The 22,094-nt window shown below is 35.1% G+C and overlaps 2 protein-coding genes across 7 annotated transcripts in view; one reads left to right on the top strand and one right to left on the bottom strand.

Annotated features, from left to right (window-relative positions):
* The window catches only part of LOC138706700 (alpha-(1,3)-fucosyltransferase C-like), a 124,261-nt gene extending 112,925 nt beyond the window's left edge, over positions 1 to 11,336 (bottom strand). For all 3 annotated transcript variants that reach the window (XR_011334059.1, XR_011334060.1, XM_069836294.1), the window contains exon 1: positions 11,112 to 11,336. The gene's annotated coding sequence lies outside the window, so the exon portion shown is untranslated. The remainder of the gene's footprint in view (positions 1 to 11,111) is intronic.
* Marf1 (meiosis regulator and mRNA stability factor 1-like protein) overlaps positions 1 to 22,094 on the top strand; it is a 112,180-nt gene that overhangs the window by 8,387 nt on the left and 81,699 nt on the right. For all 4 annotated transcript variants that reach the window (XM_069836287.1, XM_069836289.1, XM_069836288.1 and 1 more), the window contains exons 4-7: positions 4,857 to 5,017; positions 7,016 to 7,139; positions 17,405 to 17,574; positions 21,105 to 21,220. In XM_069836287.1, the coding sequence (XP_069692388.1) occupies positions 4,857 to 5,017; positions 7,016 to 7,139; positions 17,405 to 17,574; positions 21,105 to 21,220 (571 nt within the window). The remainder of the gene's footprint in view (positions 1 to 4,856; positions 5,018 to 7,015; positions 7,140 to 17,404; positions 17,575 to 21,104; positions 21,221 to 22,094) is intronic.

Below are 22,094 nucleotides of genomic sequence, written 5' to 3'. Positions count from 1 at the left end.
TCTGTATATATTTTCCAGTTTTTTTCTCTCTATTTATTTTCCCTCCACAACATTTCCTTAAGTATTTTCTTATGTAATCTTTGTCTAGAATATGATCCTCCCTTTTATTTTTCAGTTAGAGCACTTTCTAAGACTTCAGAGAGAATATCATGCATATGTATAAAAAATTGAATGAGATACAACATGTACAAACTTTCTTTATCTTGCTGTGTAAAATGTAAAAATAACAGTTAGTACTCTTATAATTCTCAACCCTTCAATTGTGATAGGTTCAGAATTGTGGCTAGCGAAATGAAATTTTTACGTCTTATAAGTCTCACAAATCTATTTGGCATTTGTGAGGAAAGAGAAAGTTGGCAAATGAGTCTTTATGATGGTGGTCCTGTGCAGGGGTCGGTCAAACAAAGGTGCTGGGTTTGACAAGAGGGAAGCAATGACAATGAAGAAAAGTATGCTCAGTTGCCTTGTAATAAGTCTACCTGTAGGCGAGATGCTGCTGATACTTTATAAACTAAAATATAGCAGGCTACTGAAAGGAGATGAACAAGAGAGATCGTTGTCATTGTATACAATTTTTTGAGTAAATAAGCAAAGTCGTTAAAAATAAGATAGAGTAGCAATGGCAGACAAGATGAAGAGGATTTAGCCAGAACAAAAATAACTTGGAGCTGAAAGAACATCAGTGAGTAAACCTGGGATGAAATGTCAATGGCAGAAGACCGTTACTAATATTGAATGATTTATGAATTCTATCTTTTACACAAAATTTATCCTACAATTTCGAAGTTATTACACATTCTACGCAAAATCACCCATCATTCGGGGGGGGGCACTAGTTTAATTGTAACTTAAAAGAGTTACAGTTAACGTGTAAGTAGACGGAAAAATAAAGTGTTCTCATCAAGAGGCAAAGAATATCATCTCTATCAGTCATAAAGTTCAGAGAGGAAGGCCGACCCATCATCTTCTAAGGGGAAGATAACTATATACCTAAGTACAAAGAAGTCACAATGATAGAGGATAGCATGGAAATGATAATAATAACAAATTACAGAGCCTGTCTGACTGATCTCCGCAGTAGGTTTTCACTGATGACGAAGAGAGATCCACTCTTTGAAACATTGTGTTACAATTTTGAAAATTAGCAATGGAAAAAGTCCAAACAGCTCAACCATTGAAGTAATTTCTTAATTTTAAAAAGAAAGCAAAATTAGGGGTCAGTGATGTTCACTGAGAGAAAATCAGTGAAGACTGAATTAATCCTATGTGAAAAAAATCATTGGACAAGATAAAGGTTAACAAAAGTTTTGCAGCGATAAAACTATAAAAAAAAAAGAGAAATTGTGATTTATTTTTATAAGACTACATAGTCTGTAAACTGAAAGTTGTTGTTGTTGTTGTTATCTAATGCTGGGCTTTGGCAACGAAGCCATTAGCGTTCTTCCTCTCCAATATTTCTCTGTGGTGGATCCATCAGGTAGAACTTCACAGGTTATGAGATGATCTTCAGTCATTTCTTCTTCTTTTTTGGGCAATTTGGATTTGTGTAAATTCCTATTTTATTCAAGTGTAAACTGAAAGTTAGAATTTATAAAACAGTTACATTACCGGTTGTTGTGTATGGCTGTGAAACTTGGACTCTCACTTTTAGAGAGGAACAGAGGTTAAGGTTGTTTGAGAGTAAGGTGCTTAGGAAAATATTTGGGGCTAAGAGGGATGAAGTTACAGGAGAATGGAGAAAGTTACACATCACAGATTTGCATACATTGTATTCTTCACCTGACATAATTAGGAACATTAAATCCAAACATTTGAGATGGGCACAGCATGTAGCACATATGGGCGAATCCAGAAATGCATATAGAGTTAGTTGGGAGGTCAGAGGGAAAAAGACCTTTGGGGAGGCCGAGACGTAGATGGGAGGGTCCACACCTGTGGAGTAACGGTCAGCTCGTCTGGCCGCAAAATCAGGTGGACCGGGTTCGAATCCCAGTCGGGGCAAGTTACCTGGTTGAGGTTTTTTCTGGGGTTTTCCCTCAACCCAGTATGAGCAAATACTGGGTAACTTTCGGTGCTGGACCCTGGACTCGTTTCACCGGCGTTACCACCATCTCATTCAGATGCTAAATAACCTAAGATGTTGATAAAGCGTCGTAAAATAACCTACTACTAGATGGGAGGATAATATAAAAATGGACTTGAGGGAGGTGGGATATGATGGTAGGGACTGGATTAATCTTGCTTAGGATAGGGACCAATGGCGGGCTTATGTGAGGGCGGCAATGAACGTCCAAATTCTCTAAAAGCTGTAAGTAAGTAAGGTTAGTCTGTATTAAAGTGAATTGTGGACCCTGAAAATCACAGCTTGAAGTCCCACTTAAATGAGATTCTAGAGATCTCACACAGCTGGTTTTTGAATTGAAGGTGGGGGGTGGGGGGAGCCGGGGAATTTGCCCCTTCTGGGTTTTTTTTTCGCAACTGCTTTGAGTATATGTTTTAATAATAGTAAGTGACTGGCGTGGCTCAGTCAGTTAAGGCTCTTGCCTGCCTGTCTGAAGTTATGCTCGTGTGCAGGTTCGATCCCTGCTTGGGCTGATTACATGGTTGCGTTTTTTCCGATGTTTTCTCTAACTGTAAGATGAATGCCAGGTAATCTATGGCAAATCCTCAGCCTCATCTCACCAAATACAATCTTGCTATCACCAATTCATCGACGCTAAATAACCTAGTAGTCGTTAAATAATCAACTAAAAATAAATAAATAATATAGTACCACATGAGCCCAGATAGTGATATTTTTCAAAAATTTGCATTTCTGGAAACTTACATTTATTTTCTGTGCAGTGGTAAAAACATTTTCTCGTCTGGAGTGAATTTCCTATGTGTTAATACCATCATACTTTCATTTTTATTCTAGTTATTGGTATAAATTAAATACTGGTATAATATTTCATGTTGTGTTACTCTTAAATTACGTTTTTATTATTTAGCGAATTTATTAAACTCAAATAATTGAGTTGGTAGACAGGATTTTAGACCCGGGAACACCTATGTGAGCTCCAAGGGTGTCCCACTAATAATTTTTGAGGGAGGGTTCAAAAGAGAATGTACCATAATACTGTCTATCCAAAATTAGTAGTACACATAGCTCCAACGAAAGCATTTTAATATTCTTTTTGCATTACTTTCTTTTGATTGGTCAAGTTATTCCCACTTTGTACCTCCTTGATTACTTCCTGTCCCACCAGCTGATATTAAATGAGCCCTTTTTCAACCAGTGTACCATGAGAAAAAGAAAATAGTAAAGGTTGTCTTAGCAAAAATTGGAACATGAAATTGAAAAAAAGCAGTAAGAAAAGTTAGTCCACAAGAGTCCACTTTCAGCAAAGTCCACATTCAGTAAACACAGTGTAGGTGTGCGAGTGGCAGAGAAGAGCATGAATGATGAGCAGCTAGGGTTACCAAATCAGTAAAATTAGAATATTGTACCAACCTTCAATTGAATTGAATTTGAATTTAAGTGAGGGGGCACTACGACCCATCATTGCGACCATAATAGTTCTATTGCACTCACCCTCAAGCTAGGCTCATTCCAAACTCACACTGGCTAACTACAATGAGGTTCCCTGTGCACCCAGGTTTCGAGCAGGAAATCCCACTAATCTCTAGGCCAGCTGACGTTTGGGGAATAGTACGGAATGATGTAGATCCTAATATGAGAAATCTGGAGAACCTCGAGAAAAAACCCTCAACTCCGACCATGTCTGCCACAATTATCACGATTTACAAACCTTAAAAAGTTCAGTATGTTTTTATGGGAAAAAAATGCCCACGGTTAGGAACCACTGGTTAGGCCTAGTTTATATCAGTGTGCTGGGAGATTTAAATTACAACTTCAATGTGTTACATGTTGAAAAATGCTGTATTAGATAATGTGATAGAAATTATTCTAGCATATTGTTCATTTCACCTTGCTCTCTTCTCAGTCAGTGAATGGTAAATGTTTTGTGTATTAGATTGTTGTTGTTTTCTAATGCCAGGTATTTGACAATAAAGTCATTTGACCTCTTGCACTCCAATATTTTTCAAAGATATTATCATGGTCAGCCACTGAAGCACAGATTTTGAGGTGTTCCCAATCCATTTCTTGGTTTGAGTTGCACAATGGACAGTTAGGGGACTGATATATTCCAATTCTATGCAGGTGTTTGGCCAAACAATCATGGCCTGTTGCCAATCTAAATGCAGCTACAGACGATTTTCGTGGTAAATCAGGAATCAACTGTGGATTATGATGCAGAGAGTTCCATTTTTCCCTTGAGATTGTGTTATCAAATTTTGTATGTTGAAGTCTAAGTATGTAGATTTAATAAATCTTTTCACAGAGTAATACGTAGATTTAGTAACAGGTCTGTAAGTAGCTAAAGCATCCGCATTCTCGTTTCCCATCGAGTTGGTATAGCGCTGGCCTTCTATGCCCAAGGTTGCGGGTTCGATCCCGGGCCAGGTTGATGGCATTTAAGTGTGCTTAAATGCGACAGGCTCATGTCAGTAGATTTACTGGCATGTAAAAGAACTCCTGCGGCACAAAATTCTGGTACATCCGGCGACGCTGATATAACCTCTGCAGTTGCAAGCGTCGTTAAATAAAACATAACATTTTAACATTTTTTTTCTCATTTCCCAGAATTCCACAATGGGATGGTATCCATTGGAATACGATTCTTTTATTGAGTGTTAATTGAGAGAGCATTTTAGTTATTTCTGCTGTGTATTAGATTAAATCATTGTTAAAAAAACGAAAGATATTTACGTGAAATTAGGGACTTTATTAGAAAATTGTCTCTTTATTTCAGGTAAATTTAATTCATGTAGCCTCCACTTGCAAAAATGCTGCTGATGAAAAATTACGCCAGTCAATCCGCCGCTTTGCTGACATTCACGGAAGTCCTGCTGCAATCATATTGATCTCTGGTGACATCAACTTCGCAGCTGACCTGAATGATCTCAGACATAGGTACAGTCATTGTATCAGCTGTCAAAGAAGTACTGTTGGTGGACTTGAAATGAATGAGTTTGGAACACTAATTTGAGTCATAACTGTAAGATTAATCTAGGATATTTCGTGAGATCTCCATTGCACCATTGCCAGAGATTTATGCATTTGTAATGATTCTATTTCTGCACTTGAGAAAGACTGATCTTACTGGTATAACTCTCAGGAGTGAAGGTGTTTGTCTGCTGATTTGAAGTTGGAGTTTCTCTTGATGTCTTCATGTATCATGTGACTCAATAGGCACTATACCATGAAAGGTTACTAAACAAACAACAGTAGAATTCCTCGTATCCGGCGACTGTGGGACAAAGCCAGTGCTGGATAACTCATTTTGCCGTATAATTGGAAAGTACGTTTATAGGTTATGTAAAGACATACTGTACTGCACAAATATTTTTTCCCGTGTTGAAATTTAGTAATTTTCATATAGATATTTAAAAATAAAGTTTTGAAATATGTACACTGTTTATTTTTAGTACTGAATACGGTAATGTACGTTCATCAGTTCATAATTATTGTAATACATTTTCGTAATCTAATGACAGTTTTAAATAGCAGCCATGTGACATGAAGGACAGTGTAGCCAATGTCGCAACTATGAAGATGAAGTAGCGCTCGATAATTTGAACCTCTTTAACATATCTGTAATGTGTGCTTCTTTACATGTACTATCGCTCATGCGAATGAAACTTTTACGCACTCTAGGAACAGAATTTCTCACTTTCCTATTTAGACTCGTCCAACACCCCTTCGAAACAGGTGAGTTCAAGTGGTAAATTTTGAAGATATCGTCTCTGTGTATTTTTTGTGACGCCCAAGTGACAGCTTAACAATGCTGTCCGATCTACTCCAAGGACATAACGGAGTTTTCTGTCTATATTTTCATGTGTGAACAATGTAAAGATTAAACAATATGCGGAATGTGCGATCTGCGAAAGCCATTCACATCTTGCAAATCAAGCTTTCAGGTATAACTCCCTGTAAAGTTGATTTGAATAATTTTGAGGGAAAAATTGTTCCGGGGCCAGCACAGAGTTAGTGTGCACTCAATGTTGGTTGCTTGATGGTTGTCAGCCCACTTTGTGGTCTGTGGATATAGAGGGAAGAGTTGGATCGGTGTCGGGTAGAGTTCCCGGGTAGCTCAGTTAGTAGAGTGTTGGTACGTTTAACCAAAGGTCCTGGGTTCGATACCCGGCCCTGGAACAATTTTTCCCTCAAAATTATTCAAATCAACTTTACAGGGAGTTTTACCTGAAAGCTTGATTTGCATAATACCGGTACATGTGACTGTTCGTTAACAGAAAACCACAATTTAAGTCGAACAGAGTTAGTGTGCACTCAGTGTTGGTTGCTTGATGGTTGTCAGCCCACTTTGAGATCTGTGGATATAGAGGGAAGAGTTGGATCAGTGTCGGGTAGAGTTCCCGGGTAGCTCAGTTAGTAGAGTGTTGGTACGTTTAACCAAAGGTCCTGGGTTCGATACCCGGCCCCGGAACAATTTTTCCCTCAAAATTATTCAAATCAACTTTACAGGGAGTTTTACCTGAAAGCTTTATTTGCATAATACCGGTACATGTCACTGTTCGTTAACAGAAAACCACAATTTAAGGTGAACAGAGTTAGTGTGCACTCAATGTTGGTTGCTTGATGGTTGTCAGCCCACTTTGAGGTCTGTGGATATAGAGGGAAGAGTTGGATCGGTGTCGGGTAGAGTTCCCGGGTAGCTCAGTTGGTAGAGCGTTGGTACGTTTAACCAAAGGTCCCGGGTTCGATACCAAGCCCCGGAACAATTTTTCCCTCAAAATTATTCACTCACATCTTCCTCTGACTTTTTTTTTTTTGCCTAGCCAAAAGTGCCGTTGTTTTGGTATTTGAGTGCCTGATACGAGGGATTTTACTGTACTTTGCTTTACAATATTACCTATGCCAGTGTGTGATGTGTAATTGATTCATCTGCAGGAAGAAAATCCATGTCATACTCCTGCACAACAGCACTGCCTCCGAAGCTTTGATCCTCTGTGCTTCCGAACATTACAATTTCGCCAGTTTAATGGAAGATCTGCCACTGCGTGGCACAATTAAGGTATTGGATATGTGGATTGCATGGGAAGAGCTTCAAGAGTTTCCTCAGCTTCCAGCTTTTGTAGTCGAGAATGTTAATGTGCTTGTGTGATGGGAAATATGCTGTTGCATGTAAAAGTGTTTCGAGCTTTCAGCTTTTGTAGATAAAATGTATTAGACTTCTTTATTTGGGCATATATGAGTCGCTTCCTAAATTATCTAAGGAGTAAAACTTCGACTAAACATAGATACAAGAAGAGTGCAGCATTATGTAAAAAATAAATTACCTTCAAGAAATTGCATTGAATTCAGCTTCAAGTTGTATATACAGTATGTATCAATTTTATTCATATGTGTGGATTTTGTGAACAAAAGATTATGTTAAATCTACAAAAATTAACCAAATTATTTTTAAGGACATATATTATTCAATAATTTTACAAAATATAGAAATGAGTATGTCCAGATAAGCATTTTAACAGATGAAAGTAAATTCAACTTTAACATAATTATTTACATTTTCCTTATACCACTTTTATTCATACATATAATAAAGTAAAGTTATCCTGGTTACGGACAATGGATACCTATAGGATAGTGAGAAGTTAAGACTCACATCTCTACATTGGCATTTATAGCAGTACTTTTTTTTTAAGAACAGAAGTCACTTGTTTAAGTAAGTAAACTCTTAACATGTGCTTGACTTTCCTACAGATTTATTTGGTGATCAGTATACATGTTGTTGTTTCCAATGGCAGATCCTGGACAATATTCTTCTGATTTTGGTCAGGGTTGAGTTTAGGACACTTTTTAGGTGGGTATCATCCATGATTGAGTCTTCTTCTTTGCATATGGCAAATCTGGCAGATTGGAGAAAATCAGTATACATGACAAACTTCAGAAGTGTTTCATTTCCAAAAACATAAAATGGAGATAAAAACAAAACTAAAATAACTAGAGAGAGTTAAACCAGGTATCAAAACTTTTATTTTGAATGCTACATTTCGAAAAACATAAAATGGGGATAAAAACAAAACTAAAACGGCTAGAGAGTTGAATCAGGTCTCAAAACACATTTACTTTGAAGTCTTCTATTACTTATTATAACGAGTTTCATTAAATAAAAGTTTGTATTGATTTATCAGTTGTTTTTATATGGATTGCTCTAAACTTACGAGATGTACTGTACTTGTTCAGCACTGTTTGTGTTGGTATAGAGGTCCCTAAAATTTGTGAACATTATCCAGATATGCGGATAGCAAAGATTTATGAATTTTACTGTTAAAAATACTATCAATAATTGAGTTTATTAACATTTTAATACACGAACTCTTTTCTAAGAAATTCCTGTGCAACATATACAAATAGATTGGAGAATGCTGAGTTTGCAGTGAAGGTCCTGCTCCTGGGCAGGAAACTGTGAATGAAAATAAATAGAGAGAGGAACATTTTTATAAAAATGTGATACGTAGGAATAAGATTGATACATGCTTCATTGAGTAAGGTTGAATTTGTTGAAAAAGCTGGGTGTGTGTTTTTGCATGTATGTCCCAGCACATCCTGAATGCTCAACTCAATTTCAAAACACACACTTTTTTCGACACAATCATGAACACACCCCACCACAACAGAAAACCAGAAGATAGCGTGGGATCTTCACTAGGCTTCGGACAATGAAGAATATCACATTGAAACTAGTCAGTCAGGTAAAATTCCTCATATTAACACAATAAAGAAGTTACAAAGTTAATCAGTGATTATATAAGTGTTAGAAGTGTATATAGAACAATAAAAAAAAAATACCAATGTTGTTCAAGTGTTTGACAAACAGTCATGCCGTATGAGTAATCGAAAGGATGCTCAGGAATTGTATTTTGTACATTGAGACTCTCCCATCTTTTATTATTTTAAATTACTTGGAAATGGCATACCTTGATGTTTTGAGTTGAATAATCTTTTAACTGTTGAAAGTGATAACACTGACTTTTTTTTTTTTAAATATAAAACATGTTTTATACATAGGTTTGCCAGATGGGTATTGTAAAAATTAGCGAAATTCCCGATTTTTTTAAAGAAAAATTCAGGAAACCAATATTTTAGCCATTTTAAATTTATCACATTGTTTATTAAATGAAATAAGGTTATTCCTAAAACTAATGTCCTGCTAACTGAAAAAAAAAATTACGAAATTTAATGGTGAGTTTCATAAAAAAGAATATTTTAAAGTTTACCTCAGTTTGATTGCTTATATTTCACTGAGGAAATTTCGCTATTAACAATGAGAAATATTTTTTTACAACATTATAAAAAAGAATTTAAACATTGTATTTAAAACTTGTTTTAATCAACAGGTATTATTTTAAACATTTTTGAACACTTTGTTTAAAACTGTGTAATTTCATCGGAATCTGGGTCATCTGACATCTGTGATGAACTTAATTGCATAAAATACTTGGAAAATAATGAGTGACATATATGATAAACGATACCAGTATTTGAACTTTGTACAAGAAACTTAGGTGTAATATGGTCATTATTTTTGTCATCGAAAATTATTTCATGCCTGTATGCCACTTGCTTAACTTATGGTTTTATTGCATGTTACTTTGCATCATGACTTTGGGCACTGCATGTTTTATTATTCATTCTAACAAGTGAATGCTTCTTAAAAATGTTTGTTCTTGTTTCATTTCCATTCTGACTTTATTGCTATTGTGGTTTACGTGTTTTAATAATTTCTGTGTATTTATGAGATTTGTGCTTGAATTCTGTTATAATATTGGAATGTAGGCTTTCACGGCCGGCATTGATAGGATGCGTATTTTCCGGGCTAGAGGGCCGTGGTCTGTCGGTGTTACAACCAAACGTTTCGTCCACCAGACGAAACGTTTGGTTGTAACACCAACAGACCACAGCCCTCTAGCCCGGAAAATACGCATCCTATCTGTTATAATAGTTGCAATTGTAACATAAAATATAATATATACCGAAAAACTTTAGCTTGCCTCTCAAAGAGTAGAACTGGTGCTCAGGGTCAGATTCCTGAATTGAAATTAAGAAGTATATAATACAATTTGTCTTATGCCTACTACCCAATAAGAATATATAAATTTAAATTTACAATTTTTGAATTTTTATAACTTTACGTACCTGAAGCTGCATACACACTATGCTAACATGACATGTCAATGCTGCCTCTTGGCTCAAGTGTTTACACTATTCTGATGTGTTGCATCATTTGAATAGTGATACATGTGCTTAAGTTTTTAAGTTAACTTTAATATTTGAACATATTATACTACATTTAATCTTATGCAGTTATATTGTCAGACTCCAAAGCAGCTATTCTATCAATAGTCTCTAAACACACACCTTCATCTCAAACAGCAGAAATAACTAAAATGCTCTCTCAATTAATATCATTCAATAGAAGAATTGTATTCCAATGGATACCATCCCATTGTGGAATCCTGGGAAACAAGAATGCGGATGCACTAGCAAAGAAGGGCAGCACTGCTACTTACAGACCTGTTACAAAATCTACGTATTACTCTGTGAAAAGATTTATTAAATCTACATACTTAGACTTCAACAAACAAAATTTGATAGCACAATCGCAAGGGAAAAAATGGAACTCTCTGCATCATAATCCACAGTTAATTCCCGATTTACCACGAAAATCGTCTGTAGCTGCATTTAGATTGGCAACAGGCCATGATTTTTTGGAATATATCAGTACCCTAACTGCCTATTGTGCAACTCAAACCAAGAAATGGATTCGGAACACCTCAAAATCTGTGCTTCAGTGGCTGATCATGATAATATCTTTGAAAAATATTGGAGTGCAAGAGGTCAAATGACTTTATTGTCAAAGGCCTGGCATTAGAAAACAACATTTAATCTTAAACGTAATTGTAAACATTATTTCAAGTATTTTTAAATACAAAATTTGCCAACACTTGAGCAAAATTGGATAATATGTAAAATAGCTTACCTGACACACTAATTTTCTTCCCAATGTCCACCCACTCTTTCCTGCATATCTGACGGCCTGTACGAGATGCTGTACTTTCTAGCGTGTTCAATAAGCTCCTTTGCCTTGTTCATATTTTTGATACACTATTGGACAATGAGCAAACACTTCTGATGCCTTAACACATCTGACAAAATGTGGGAGTCCAGATGTTGATGTTGTGTGTCAGTGATGTGTTGAGTCAGATGTCACAATAAGGCGTCATAATACGACATACCCGACCAATGTAAACATTATTATTCAAATAGGGACTAGTTTTTATGTAACATATGCTAATACGTGTTAACATGTCAATGTGTGCATAGAGTGTGTGCAGCTTAACAGGAAAGTGATAAGCATTACTTGTTTATCCATGAAAACTTGGAGAGAAATCACTCGTGAGGCATGCTAAATTTGACAGATTCTAAGCTTTCAATACACTTGAAATATTTTTTAATCACTATCAGATGTTTATTTCTCTACTAAATTTGAAATTATGTGCAGTACAGCTTGTAGAGTTAATTCATGGCGGAACAATTGGTTAAAAAAATCGAAATATCAAATAAAAGTAGAGGAATTTTAGAATGAAAAATTACACATAGTGAGATAATGTGCATATCTTAATTGAATTGACACATCCTACCTGTAGAACGAACTCATAGACACTTGCTGTCAAAGAAATCACAAACATTCGAATTGGCACTCCATGTTTGTTGAGCGAACTCACATATTCACTTTAAAATAAATTATAAATTGAATGTCAATTCATAGTGTAAACAAGGCTGAACAAGCAAATATTTGAAAATTTAGATTTTGATATAAACTTGTATGTGACACAAATCTATTAACATTGTTAAAAATGTCTGCCATTTAAAATCATATAGCCTATCAACAATGTCTTCTAACTATACAGAGGTCGTTGATTTTTCCTTGTGCTTGTGTCCTGAAGGAAGTTTAAGAAAATGAGAAATAGTTTCTGTAGAGTGGCACAAAGAAGTCGGCTGTAGATGTGAAAGGAAAACAAACACAGATTTTAATCACTGTCCAGGTGGTAAACACAATTATTGATTGTTCAAAGCAAAACATAGTAGAACAGTGAGTGCACCTAATTATTGTAGTCAAAACACTGCATCTTCCTTCTTCATCTGTATGCCCTTACCCCAACAATATAATGTCAGATGATACTCCACTGACTTTTCAAAAGGAGTAACCATGGTTCCAGTAACGAGTTCCAGGTAGAATTACATGATGCTACTTCACTATCATATCCACTGGGTAACTCAAGGATAATGATCTTGCCTCGTGATGCAAGCTGCAGTTTGGCATGTATTCGAATCTTGATTACCTGGTTTGATTTTTTTTTTTTTTTAAGTTTTCTTCTCAAATTTTAATGTGAATTGTCAGGTAATTTCATGACAGATCTTTGAATATCATCTTGCTATCACCAATTCCACTGATATTAAATTATCTCACAGCTGGGACAGTGTCGTTAAATAACAAGGTAGCAGACACTTCATTATTAAATTGCATTCTTTTACCTATAACATTATGTATGTATGGGCTATTCCATATGAAATCGATCAGTAAAAAACCTCGCATTTTTTTTATACTCCAATTTTTTCCCTATTTATAGAAGGTGCTGAGGAGAGTGCATTTGCAAAAATATACTATCGAATGTCAAACGGTTTTCGTATTGTTGAGTGACAAATTTAGCGTATTTTATAAAAACAAGCCTCTTTCAGTGCTCAGAACTCTGGAACAATTTACTGTAGAACATTGAACGAGAGCTTATTTTGAAGCTGACATTTGGTAGGTTATGTTAAGAAGTAATCCTTATTTTTATTGTACACAGAGAGACAGATAATCTGATTTTACTTGCTTTTAGGCTTTTTGGCCATTTGTAAAAATGTAAAAAAATATTGAGAAAAAACCTTGCATTATTAAGAGGGATTCGGCATTGTTTGCTTAGTGGCTCGGCAATAAGTTTCGAGGGTATTAAATAGATTATTTTCACACGCCTGGACTTGAACGGCGCAGTACCCCATGCACTGGCCGAGAGATGATGATAAGCGAGCATTGGGCGTCATTTTACTCCTGTGTTTATGAAAACTTGTGATAAAGCTAGCACAGCTATGCGCTACTAGACGAAACATCACGTGTTTGTCTCCTGGCCTTGCTTGTCTCGGCTAGCTCCCCTCTCACAGTCAGCTGGTTAGTTCACATGCGTACTATTTATTTTCTTTATTTGATATTTTCAATACTTTCTTATCAACATACCATCAGTAAAAAATTATGTGTTTATTTGTACCTTCAATGCGGAATCTAACTATATATTTCTAAAATATTTTTTCCTAGCCAAAGGCGTCTTAATGAAGAAAAATCTAAATTTCTCCATTTCCATAAAAAGTAAGAAAATCTGTTTATATGTCAATATAAACTTTAATTTCTCAGCATCAAAATAAACCATGATTTTGATCATTGGATGGAAGGTTTCGGAGCTACAACAGTTTAAAGTTGTTAATTTTATGAAAATGCCAAGACTCTGGAATTCGCTACCTGCTAGCATCAGGGACTGTCGAAATAAAATTGAATTCAAACGAAAACTTACTAGGCACTTGGTCAGTAACTGATTACTTGTAAATAGTTTCTTTAATCTATCACAAAATATTTCAATATTCAGTAATTTCATCACTATACAATTTTGTTATTCTAGATTTAATTTGTAATTCAGTAAATATAAAATATTCTTTGTTTCTCTATGATAAATTATCTAGCTTTAATTATTCAGGTAATCTTTTCGTACTTTGATTTTATTGTAATTGTAAATTTAATACTAACTTAATTGTAATTTTATTGTTGATATTGTAGTTGGAACCTCCTGGTAGAGGGGCAGAGAAGGCCTGACGGCCTTATCTCTACCAGGTTAAATAAATAAATACTAATACTAATACTAATAAAATATTTTTAATTTAAACACTATGAAGTTCTGATGCCTCAAACTTTGCACAAAGCATTGTATCACAGTTCTCTACGTACAGAAGAAGTTTCATTGTGTTTAGAAATTGTAAGGTCAATTTTCTCTATATTTCGGTCGATTTGAGATGGAATAGCTCGTATGCATTAACAAAAGAAACCTGTCGTGAGAGGACAACAGAAACATGGTTGAGGGAAAAAAACAGACATCAGTAGAATGCAGGCAATCTACAGAAGAGAGTAATGACATGGGACTACAACCAGCAAAGGTAGGAAGTGCAGACGAAGCTAGGGCCAATTTGTTACGTGAAAGAAAAAAGAGAGAGACTGAAGTGCAGATAAAAATAATAGGAAAGGGGGAGAGAGAGAAGAGAACAAGATTAGAAAATCGTCACCTAAAGGTACGGTCACACGTCACTACTTTTTCAGCGATGCAGTACAAAAAACTGCGCAACTCTCGTACTGCGATGTGTGAGCAACGGTGCAACCCGAAAAGTAGCGGCTGCCGAACCTGCTGCTCGCTACTTTTTTCATGCTGTGCGCAGCTTAGTAGTAGCGACGTGTGAACAGGGTTCTCAGGGTTGCAGCCGCAGCATTTTTGATATCGGTTTTGTTGAAACTTTTGCTGCGGTTGCAACCAGTGTTGCCACCCATATGTACCAATGATATTTTTATTGTTTGGATGTATTTTAATGCTAGATATGATGAAAATAAATTATTTGTAACAGTTATTAAATGCACAACACAGTCTGAGCATATTTGCTGACGATATAATTCACTTTTTTAATTTTCTGTAGCATAGTTTCAAACAGGAGGGTTGCCAACATTGATTACGTGAATATGCTGTTGCTTATCATTTAAGTATATAGGCGTTTTTAAAAACTTTATAGTAAAAATAATGCCAATTTCTGAATACTGTTTAGGACAGAAAAGCAAACAATAAAAAAGTAAGCTTTCGCATGAGTTCCTTAATAATGCGAACATAACCACAAAATGTATTTTGAGAAGTCAACACGGAGATGGAAACCTGCAGCATGACTGCGGCTGCAAAAGTAGCACCTTGTGTGTGAACAGACTCGCAACCTCCAGTTGCAACTTTTGCTGCACTCGGGTTGCACAGCATGAAAAGTAGCATGCAGCACGCTACTTTTGGCTTATGTGTGAACACGACACACAACTTTTGCAGCTGCAGTACAAAAGTTGCACAGCAAAAGTAGTGACGTGTGACCGTACCTTAAGGGTAGCGGGAAAAGCTTGCAACATGAACTAGTATTTTGAGGGGATGAAATAGCATAGGATTGGTAGCATAGAGAGCAGTATGAGAAAGTGTGCTTCTGTATACAAAGTGACACTAAAATTTGTACGACAGAAAGCTGGTTAAGGTAATGGAACCATGGTTATTCATTTTGACAGTGAAGTATAATTTGACATCAGATTACCGGAATGTGAACATACAGATGAAGAAAGCAGATGCTGTGATTTAACTATAATAATATGTGTTCATTATACTATGCATTTTGCTTTGATCATTTTATTGACAAATACCCATATATTTTCTTGAATGGTGAGTGAAAGTTGTATTTGGAAACATTGCTTTCCTTTCACATCTATTGTTGTATAATGTCTTCTTTATACCGCTATGTATGAACATACTACATAGCCATTTCTCAATTTCTTAAACTTATTTCAGTCCGCAGCACTATGGAAAATTAGTCACGAGATCGACTATATATGTGATTTTACATGCAAGGGATCTTTAGTAGCAGACTTTTGTCAGTTGACATGCAAGTTCTCATCAGGCTCAGAGAATTTGAATTCTAGTTCTTCTGTATTGTATTGTATTGTATTTATTAACATTCCATGGTATTCATACATTGCTTACAGCTAGAATATGGAACAAGTCAAAAAACTTAATACTATTATAAAATCTTAATTTATAGACACAGTCTAGATGAAATATATACAGACGAGATTTACAATATAGTCTACTAGTACAACACAAAGTTTTAGTATCAATTTCATGAAGTGTTATTGAATGTCATGAATTCACCTACAGAATAGAAGGCGTGAGAAATTAGGTACTTCTTTAATTTGGCCCTAAATAATCTTATGTTTTGAGTTTCATTTTTTATATCGATAGGGAGGCTATTAAAAATTTTTACTGCCATATAACGCACTCATTTTTGATAGCACAACAGACTTGCCGATGGAGTATGAAAGTCATTTTTTGACGTGTATTTATGCTATGAACTGTTGAATTAGTTACAAAGTTTTCACGATTACATATGAGGAAGATTATTAATGAAAAGATATACTGACAAGCCATGGGCATTATTTGTAGTGTTTTGAAAATAGCCCTACACGATTCCCTAGATTTGGCACCTACTATTATTCTAATTACTCTGCAAGATGCAGAAAGATTTTTGTTACATATTATACTTAATACACATATTTTATTTATTTTTTCTCATGGCTCTAGATTTTGATAGATTTATTGATATTAGTTCACAAAAGTATAAACTTAATAATCTAAAAAATGATCTATATACAAAAGTAGTTATACATAATAAATATACAATTTCCTAAACTAATTAATTTATCGCAAATCTCAATAATTTATTGGTTCAAACTTGCATTTACGTCTGGTCTCATGGCTCTAAATTTACACGTATTTTACTATAAGAATATAACCATGCTGGAACTTTATTATGCAAAACTTCTATTGAAGAACATTACAAACAGTTACATTAAAGATGCCATATCAAGCCACATATTGAAAGTTGATGTTTGTATGCTGTTTATATCTTGTATTGGAAAGCATTTGCATGAAGTGTGGTTCTTAATTAATGTTCATGTTGTTTAATGTATGTTATCTTATTTTTGTATAATTTTGCAGAACAGTTTTAAAGATTAAAACTCACTCAAACCTGTTAACTTGAATGGATGAAATACAGGTGGAGCATTGAACAAACCCATATGCACTTAGACCATTTACATAATCATATAATGTAAAATATTACAGTGATTGTAAGGAATACAATTTAAATCTCGATGAGGCAATATGGCAGCGCTAGGAAGCCAATTTGAAAATCAAAATGTAATCACTGAGCTATATCAAAATAATTCTAGAAGATAAAATAAAGTGTACTATGTACATGCCCCTAAGAATTTCAATTGTTTTCAAACTTCAGCACAAAAGGAGATTGATCATTTAGTGATCTTTTATTCTTCTTACAATTATAACATATTATATTTCTTTCCAAGTTAACTGACCCAATTTCCTGAATCCCACTTGTTTCCAGTCAAATAGTCAGTCAGCTGAGATAGTAGTCTCAAACCTGCCAGAAGACAAGGATCAAATGCGAGTCAAGACTAGGTTGAAACAGCTGTCTGGTAACTGTGGTGGAAGGGTTGTTGCAATTACAGGATCATCTGCTACTATTCGCTTCTCAACAAACGAGTTTGCATTAAGGTAAGATTTACATTGGAAATAAAATTCAGCAATAAGCTTCATGCTGGTTTTATGCATGTATTATATAGCTTGCTACCCATGAGAATCCTTACATCAGAATTAGGGCATCATCATCATCATCATCATCATCCACCTGTTCTGGTATTATATTTCTGTCCATTATTTTTTGTGATGACCAATTTACTCTCCAAAGGAATATGGCGCCATCTGGAATCACAAAGTAATTCACCATATGGAAACGCAGAATTACTGCACTGAAACTCCATATGTACTTCAGTACATCATAGTAATAAGATTAATTCAGTCTCTACCATCATATGCCACCTCCCTGAAATCCATTTTAATGTTATTCTCCCATCTACGTCTCGGTTTGCCCAAAGGTTCCCCCCCCCCTCTTGCCTACCAATTCATACTCTATATATATATATATATATATATATATATATATATATATATATATATATATTTGGATTAGCCTGTATGTGCTACATGCCCTGCCCATCTCAAACGTCAGGATTTAATGTTCCTAATTATGTCAGGTGAAGAATACAATGCGTGCAGTTCTATGTTGTGCAACTTTCTCCATTCTCCTGTAACTTCATCCCACCTCTATTATTATTATTATTATTATTATTATTATTATTATTATTATTATTATTTTAAACTCTACCTTATATCTTGGACCTGGTATTTCTTATTTTTTATACTTCTAACGTTTATTGCGTTACTGGTTATTTTTATGGAAAGTCATCCCAAATGAAATAACCTAATTTTTACTTGAGTTGGATTTTTTTTAGTCTATTATTCAAAGCCAAACTGGAAGGCAAAATGTTCTTTCTGTTATGGTTATCATTTATAGACGTCCTATCCAACCATCATGTTGATCCGAATTTTGACGTCTTTATTACTACTTGAATGTTTTTTCTTTTTGTTAGTCACTTATGAGATGATGATAATGATTATATTATTATTTTACATTTTAATATTTGCCATACATATGTGCGGAACAGTTTATTGAAAAATAAAATTTCGTTGAATAAGTTATAATGTTTCGGCGGGAAATAGAAGGGAAATTTTTGTGAATTATATTTTGTAATGTTTTTGACGGATATTAGGTAGCAATTTTTTTTATTGTGGGCCAGTCTATGAACTGTCATCTTCATACATTTTTCTTTGCTGTTTAAATCAGACTCACTTTTTCCTGAATTAGTTGGAATTGTGGCTGCGAGAGAATTCGAGTGTTTTAGTTCTGGTGTTTGGACATATTGCTAAATATGATCATCTCGAATATGTTATAAATTATATTAGTTTACTGTTACAGAATTTCAATATACACCATGTTTCCACCGTATTTTACGAAAGGAAGGTCATTAAATTTGTCTATTTTATTGTTAACAAGTAATTCGTAATATTTAACAAGCATATCTCATTTAAAAGACGTGTGAAACTTGCGTAAGAGTTACTTTAGATTAGGAATAGTGAAGTATTAAAAAAAAAAAGATACGAAGGGCTGAGAATGATATAACCCTAAGCCAGAACGACAAAATTTTACAGGAAAGCGTGTTAAAGCTTTAGAATCCAATGCTATTAGGTGCGATATAATTTCTTCAGCGTCCTACTTGCGTTATTTGTTTGGTAAATTTTTATATTTTATTAGTGGCTTTATTAGATGTGTAAGAAATGAACTCTCTCAAAAAAACTTTTGTTATAAGTGTGGCTTGGACTATCTCATTCTCACCCCCCTTCATATCTTAAACGATCGTAATTTTTACAATACGAACTTTTAGATTTTAAGAACGAAATTTTGTATGTGTACTTGCGTAGAATGTAGATTATATACCTTAGTCCGTACGGAGTTAAATCTAGTGTTCCTTATTCCATATTAGTGAAATCGAAGTTGATTTATACGTACTCGTATTACTAGAATTTAAGCATTGTAAATTGTTTTTATTCAACTGTGCAAAGAGAATTTGAACTTGCGTGGGAACGACTCTTAGAATTACAGGTAAGCAATTAAAAATCGTGCTGTAACGTTGCGAGATATCGAGGCTAACTGTACAGAAAAGTGTATTTTCTTTCATTGACTGATTTTTGGTCCAAGGGAAATACTCGTCTTTGTTCGCTGTTCAAACACATTACTCGTTTTAATTTGATATTTTGCAACAACATCTACTGAGCTAGGATATTTATTCGGAAGACACTGCACTTTACTGATCTGCACCTGTTTTTCCTGTCCTTTGATTCGAGGCTCGAAACAGCGCTGTCACTAATGGTGAAAGTGTTTGCTTATCTGTATTCTAGAGTTGGCGGAAATTTAATGAACTCCTTTATGGACTGAACTAGCGCTGAGGTAGTTCCCTTCGTATTCTCTTATATATCGTGTCTACAAATCTGTGACAGGTTAGGTTTGGTTAGTTTAGGCTTTTGTTATGCCTTGCTTCTACGATCAACTACATATACACAAAAAATTCCTTATATATTCAGCGATTTTCACTTCCGAAATCACTGGAACCAATAAAGTTCTAGTTTCACCGAAAAGTGGAAAAATGGCCTAATTTTCAGAGGAAAGGTTAGTTTTGAATGTGAAGATTCATATAGGTTATCAGTTGACTTGGAAACATGATAGAAAATAGCTAAAAATTGATCGGTGTAGGTAACTTAAAATAGACTTGAAATAAAGAGGTAGAACACTTCAAAATGAACGCGAAACACACATTTCACTTCACTTAGTATATTGTGAGGCATACTTACTTACTTACTTACTTACTGGCTTTTAAGGAACCCGGAGGTTCATTGCCGCCCTCACATAAGCCCGCCATTGGTCCCTATCCGAGCAAGATTAATTCAGTCTCTATCATAATATCCCACCTCCCTCAAATCCATTTTAATATTAACTTCCCATCTATGTCTCGGCTTTCCCAAAGGTCTTTTCCCCTCTGGCCTCCCAACTAACACTCTATTTGCATTTCTGGATTCGCCCATACGTGCTACATGCCCTGCCCATCTCAAACGTCTGGATTTAATGTCCCTAATTATGTCAGGTGAAGGATATAATGCGTGCAGCTCTGCGTTGTGAGGCATACTAAAAGCCTAAATTAACTTTACCTGACAGATTCGTGTATGCTACACATATTAAAAATCGAAACTAACCTAACTTAATCTAACCTGTCGCAGTTTTCCGCACCATAGAACTTAGAAAATTTCAAGTTGGAAGTTTGTTTCGCTTGCTATGGAAAAGCCAATACACAAAATTTAATTACAATATTTCGTAGTTATATTTGCATATAACTTTGATTCTGTATCAAGTCACACTTATACAGTAAGTATGAAGTTAAAAGTCTGGTGTTGCGTACTCCATTTTAGTGAAATTGAAGTTGATTTCTTTTTATACATACAGAATTTAAGAGTAATAATTTTATTTAGTTGTGCAAAGAGAATGTACATTCTGCACATGTGAATATGCGTGTTATGAATTAAATGAAAGATTGTAAAATTGATCTGTATATATTTGTACTGTTTTTAATTTTTAGAGCGCAAAAACGGATGGAAGGGGAAGATGTATTTGGTCGAAAAATAACAGTTGGTCATCCAATGAGAGTTACTGAACGGGACAGGAAGGATGGATCGCCTATGAAATCACAATCAGGTAAAATACATTGTATGAATCAGTTCTCTATTGCACGTGGCTAAGTTCGAACTTCGTATACCTGCAACTATTGCAGCTTATTACAATTTCTCTTCAGTTTATTGAACATTGAGCCCCTCAGAGCCCCTCTAATGCAGATGGTGGAACTCTACTTTTCATGAAAATGGACTTACTGGCATATTTTGTAGCAAGAATGTCCGTACTTTTCAATGCTACAAGGAAATATGTATATGAAATGTCACAGTGGTCAGATGTCAACACTTCATTTGTTTACTGAAATATTCAAATTGTTTTATTTAACGACGTTCGCAACTGCCGAGGTTATATCAGCATCGCCGGTGTGCCGGAATTTTGTCCTGCAGGAATTCTTTTACATGCCAGTAAATCTACTGACATGAGTCTGTTGCATTTAAGCACACTTAATTGCCATCGACCTGGGCCGAGATCGAACCCGCAACCTCTGGCACAGAAGGCCAGCACTGTACCAACTGCGCTACCCAGGCCGACTTTTGTTTACTGAGTGCTCGGTAGACATACTGTTCTCTTTTAGAAATACTCATTTTTCATAGAAGTATCCCAGATGGAATTCCACCATTTATGCCCTGAGTCCCTCATATAATACCCCTCTCATTGACATCAGAGGCTGTCGGAATTTAACAGTATTCAAAAACAAACTTGGTAAACATTATCTTACTGAGTAGAGTACAATGCAGCAAACAGAACTTTTTAACTTTATTGCAAATGTTTCGGAATTGTTACTGTTTTGTTTCTCTTTAAATTTTTACATTCAGTTATCTTTCGATGTTTAGTTTCCTTTAATCGCAAAATATATTAGGCTATTAATACATTTGTACTTTTTTTTATTTATTATTTA

This window comes from Periplaneta americana, chromosome 9 (assembly GCF_040183065.1).
Source record: "Periplaneta americana isolate PAMFEO1 chromosome 9, P.americana_PAMFEO1_priV1, whole genome shotgun sequence".
Classification (NCBI taxonomy): domain Eukaryota; kingdom Metazoa; phylum Arthropoda; class Insecta; order Blattodea; family Blattidae; genus Periplaneta; species Periplaneta americana.
The sequence above is the reverse complement of the archived record's forward strand: the minus strand, read 5'-3'. Positions and strand labels throughout refer to the sequence as shown.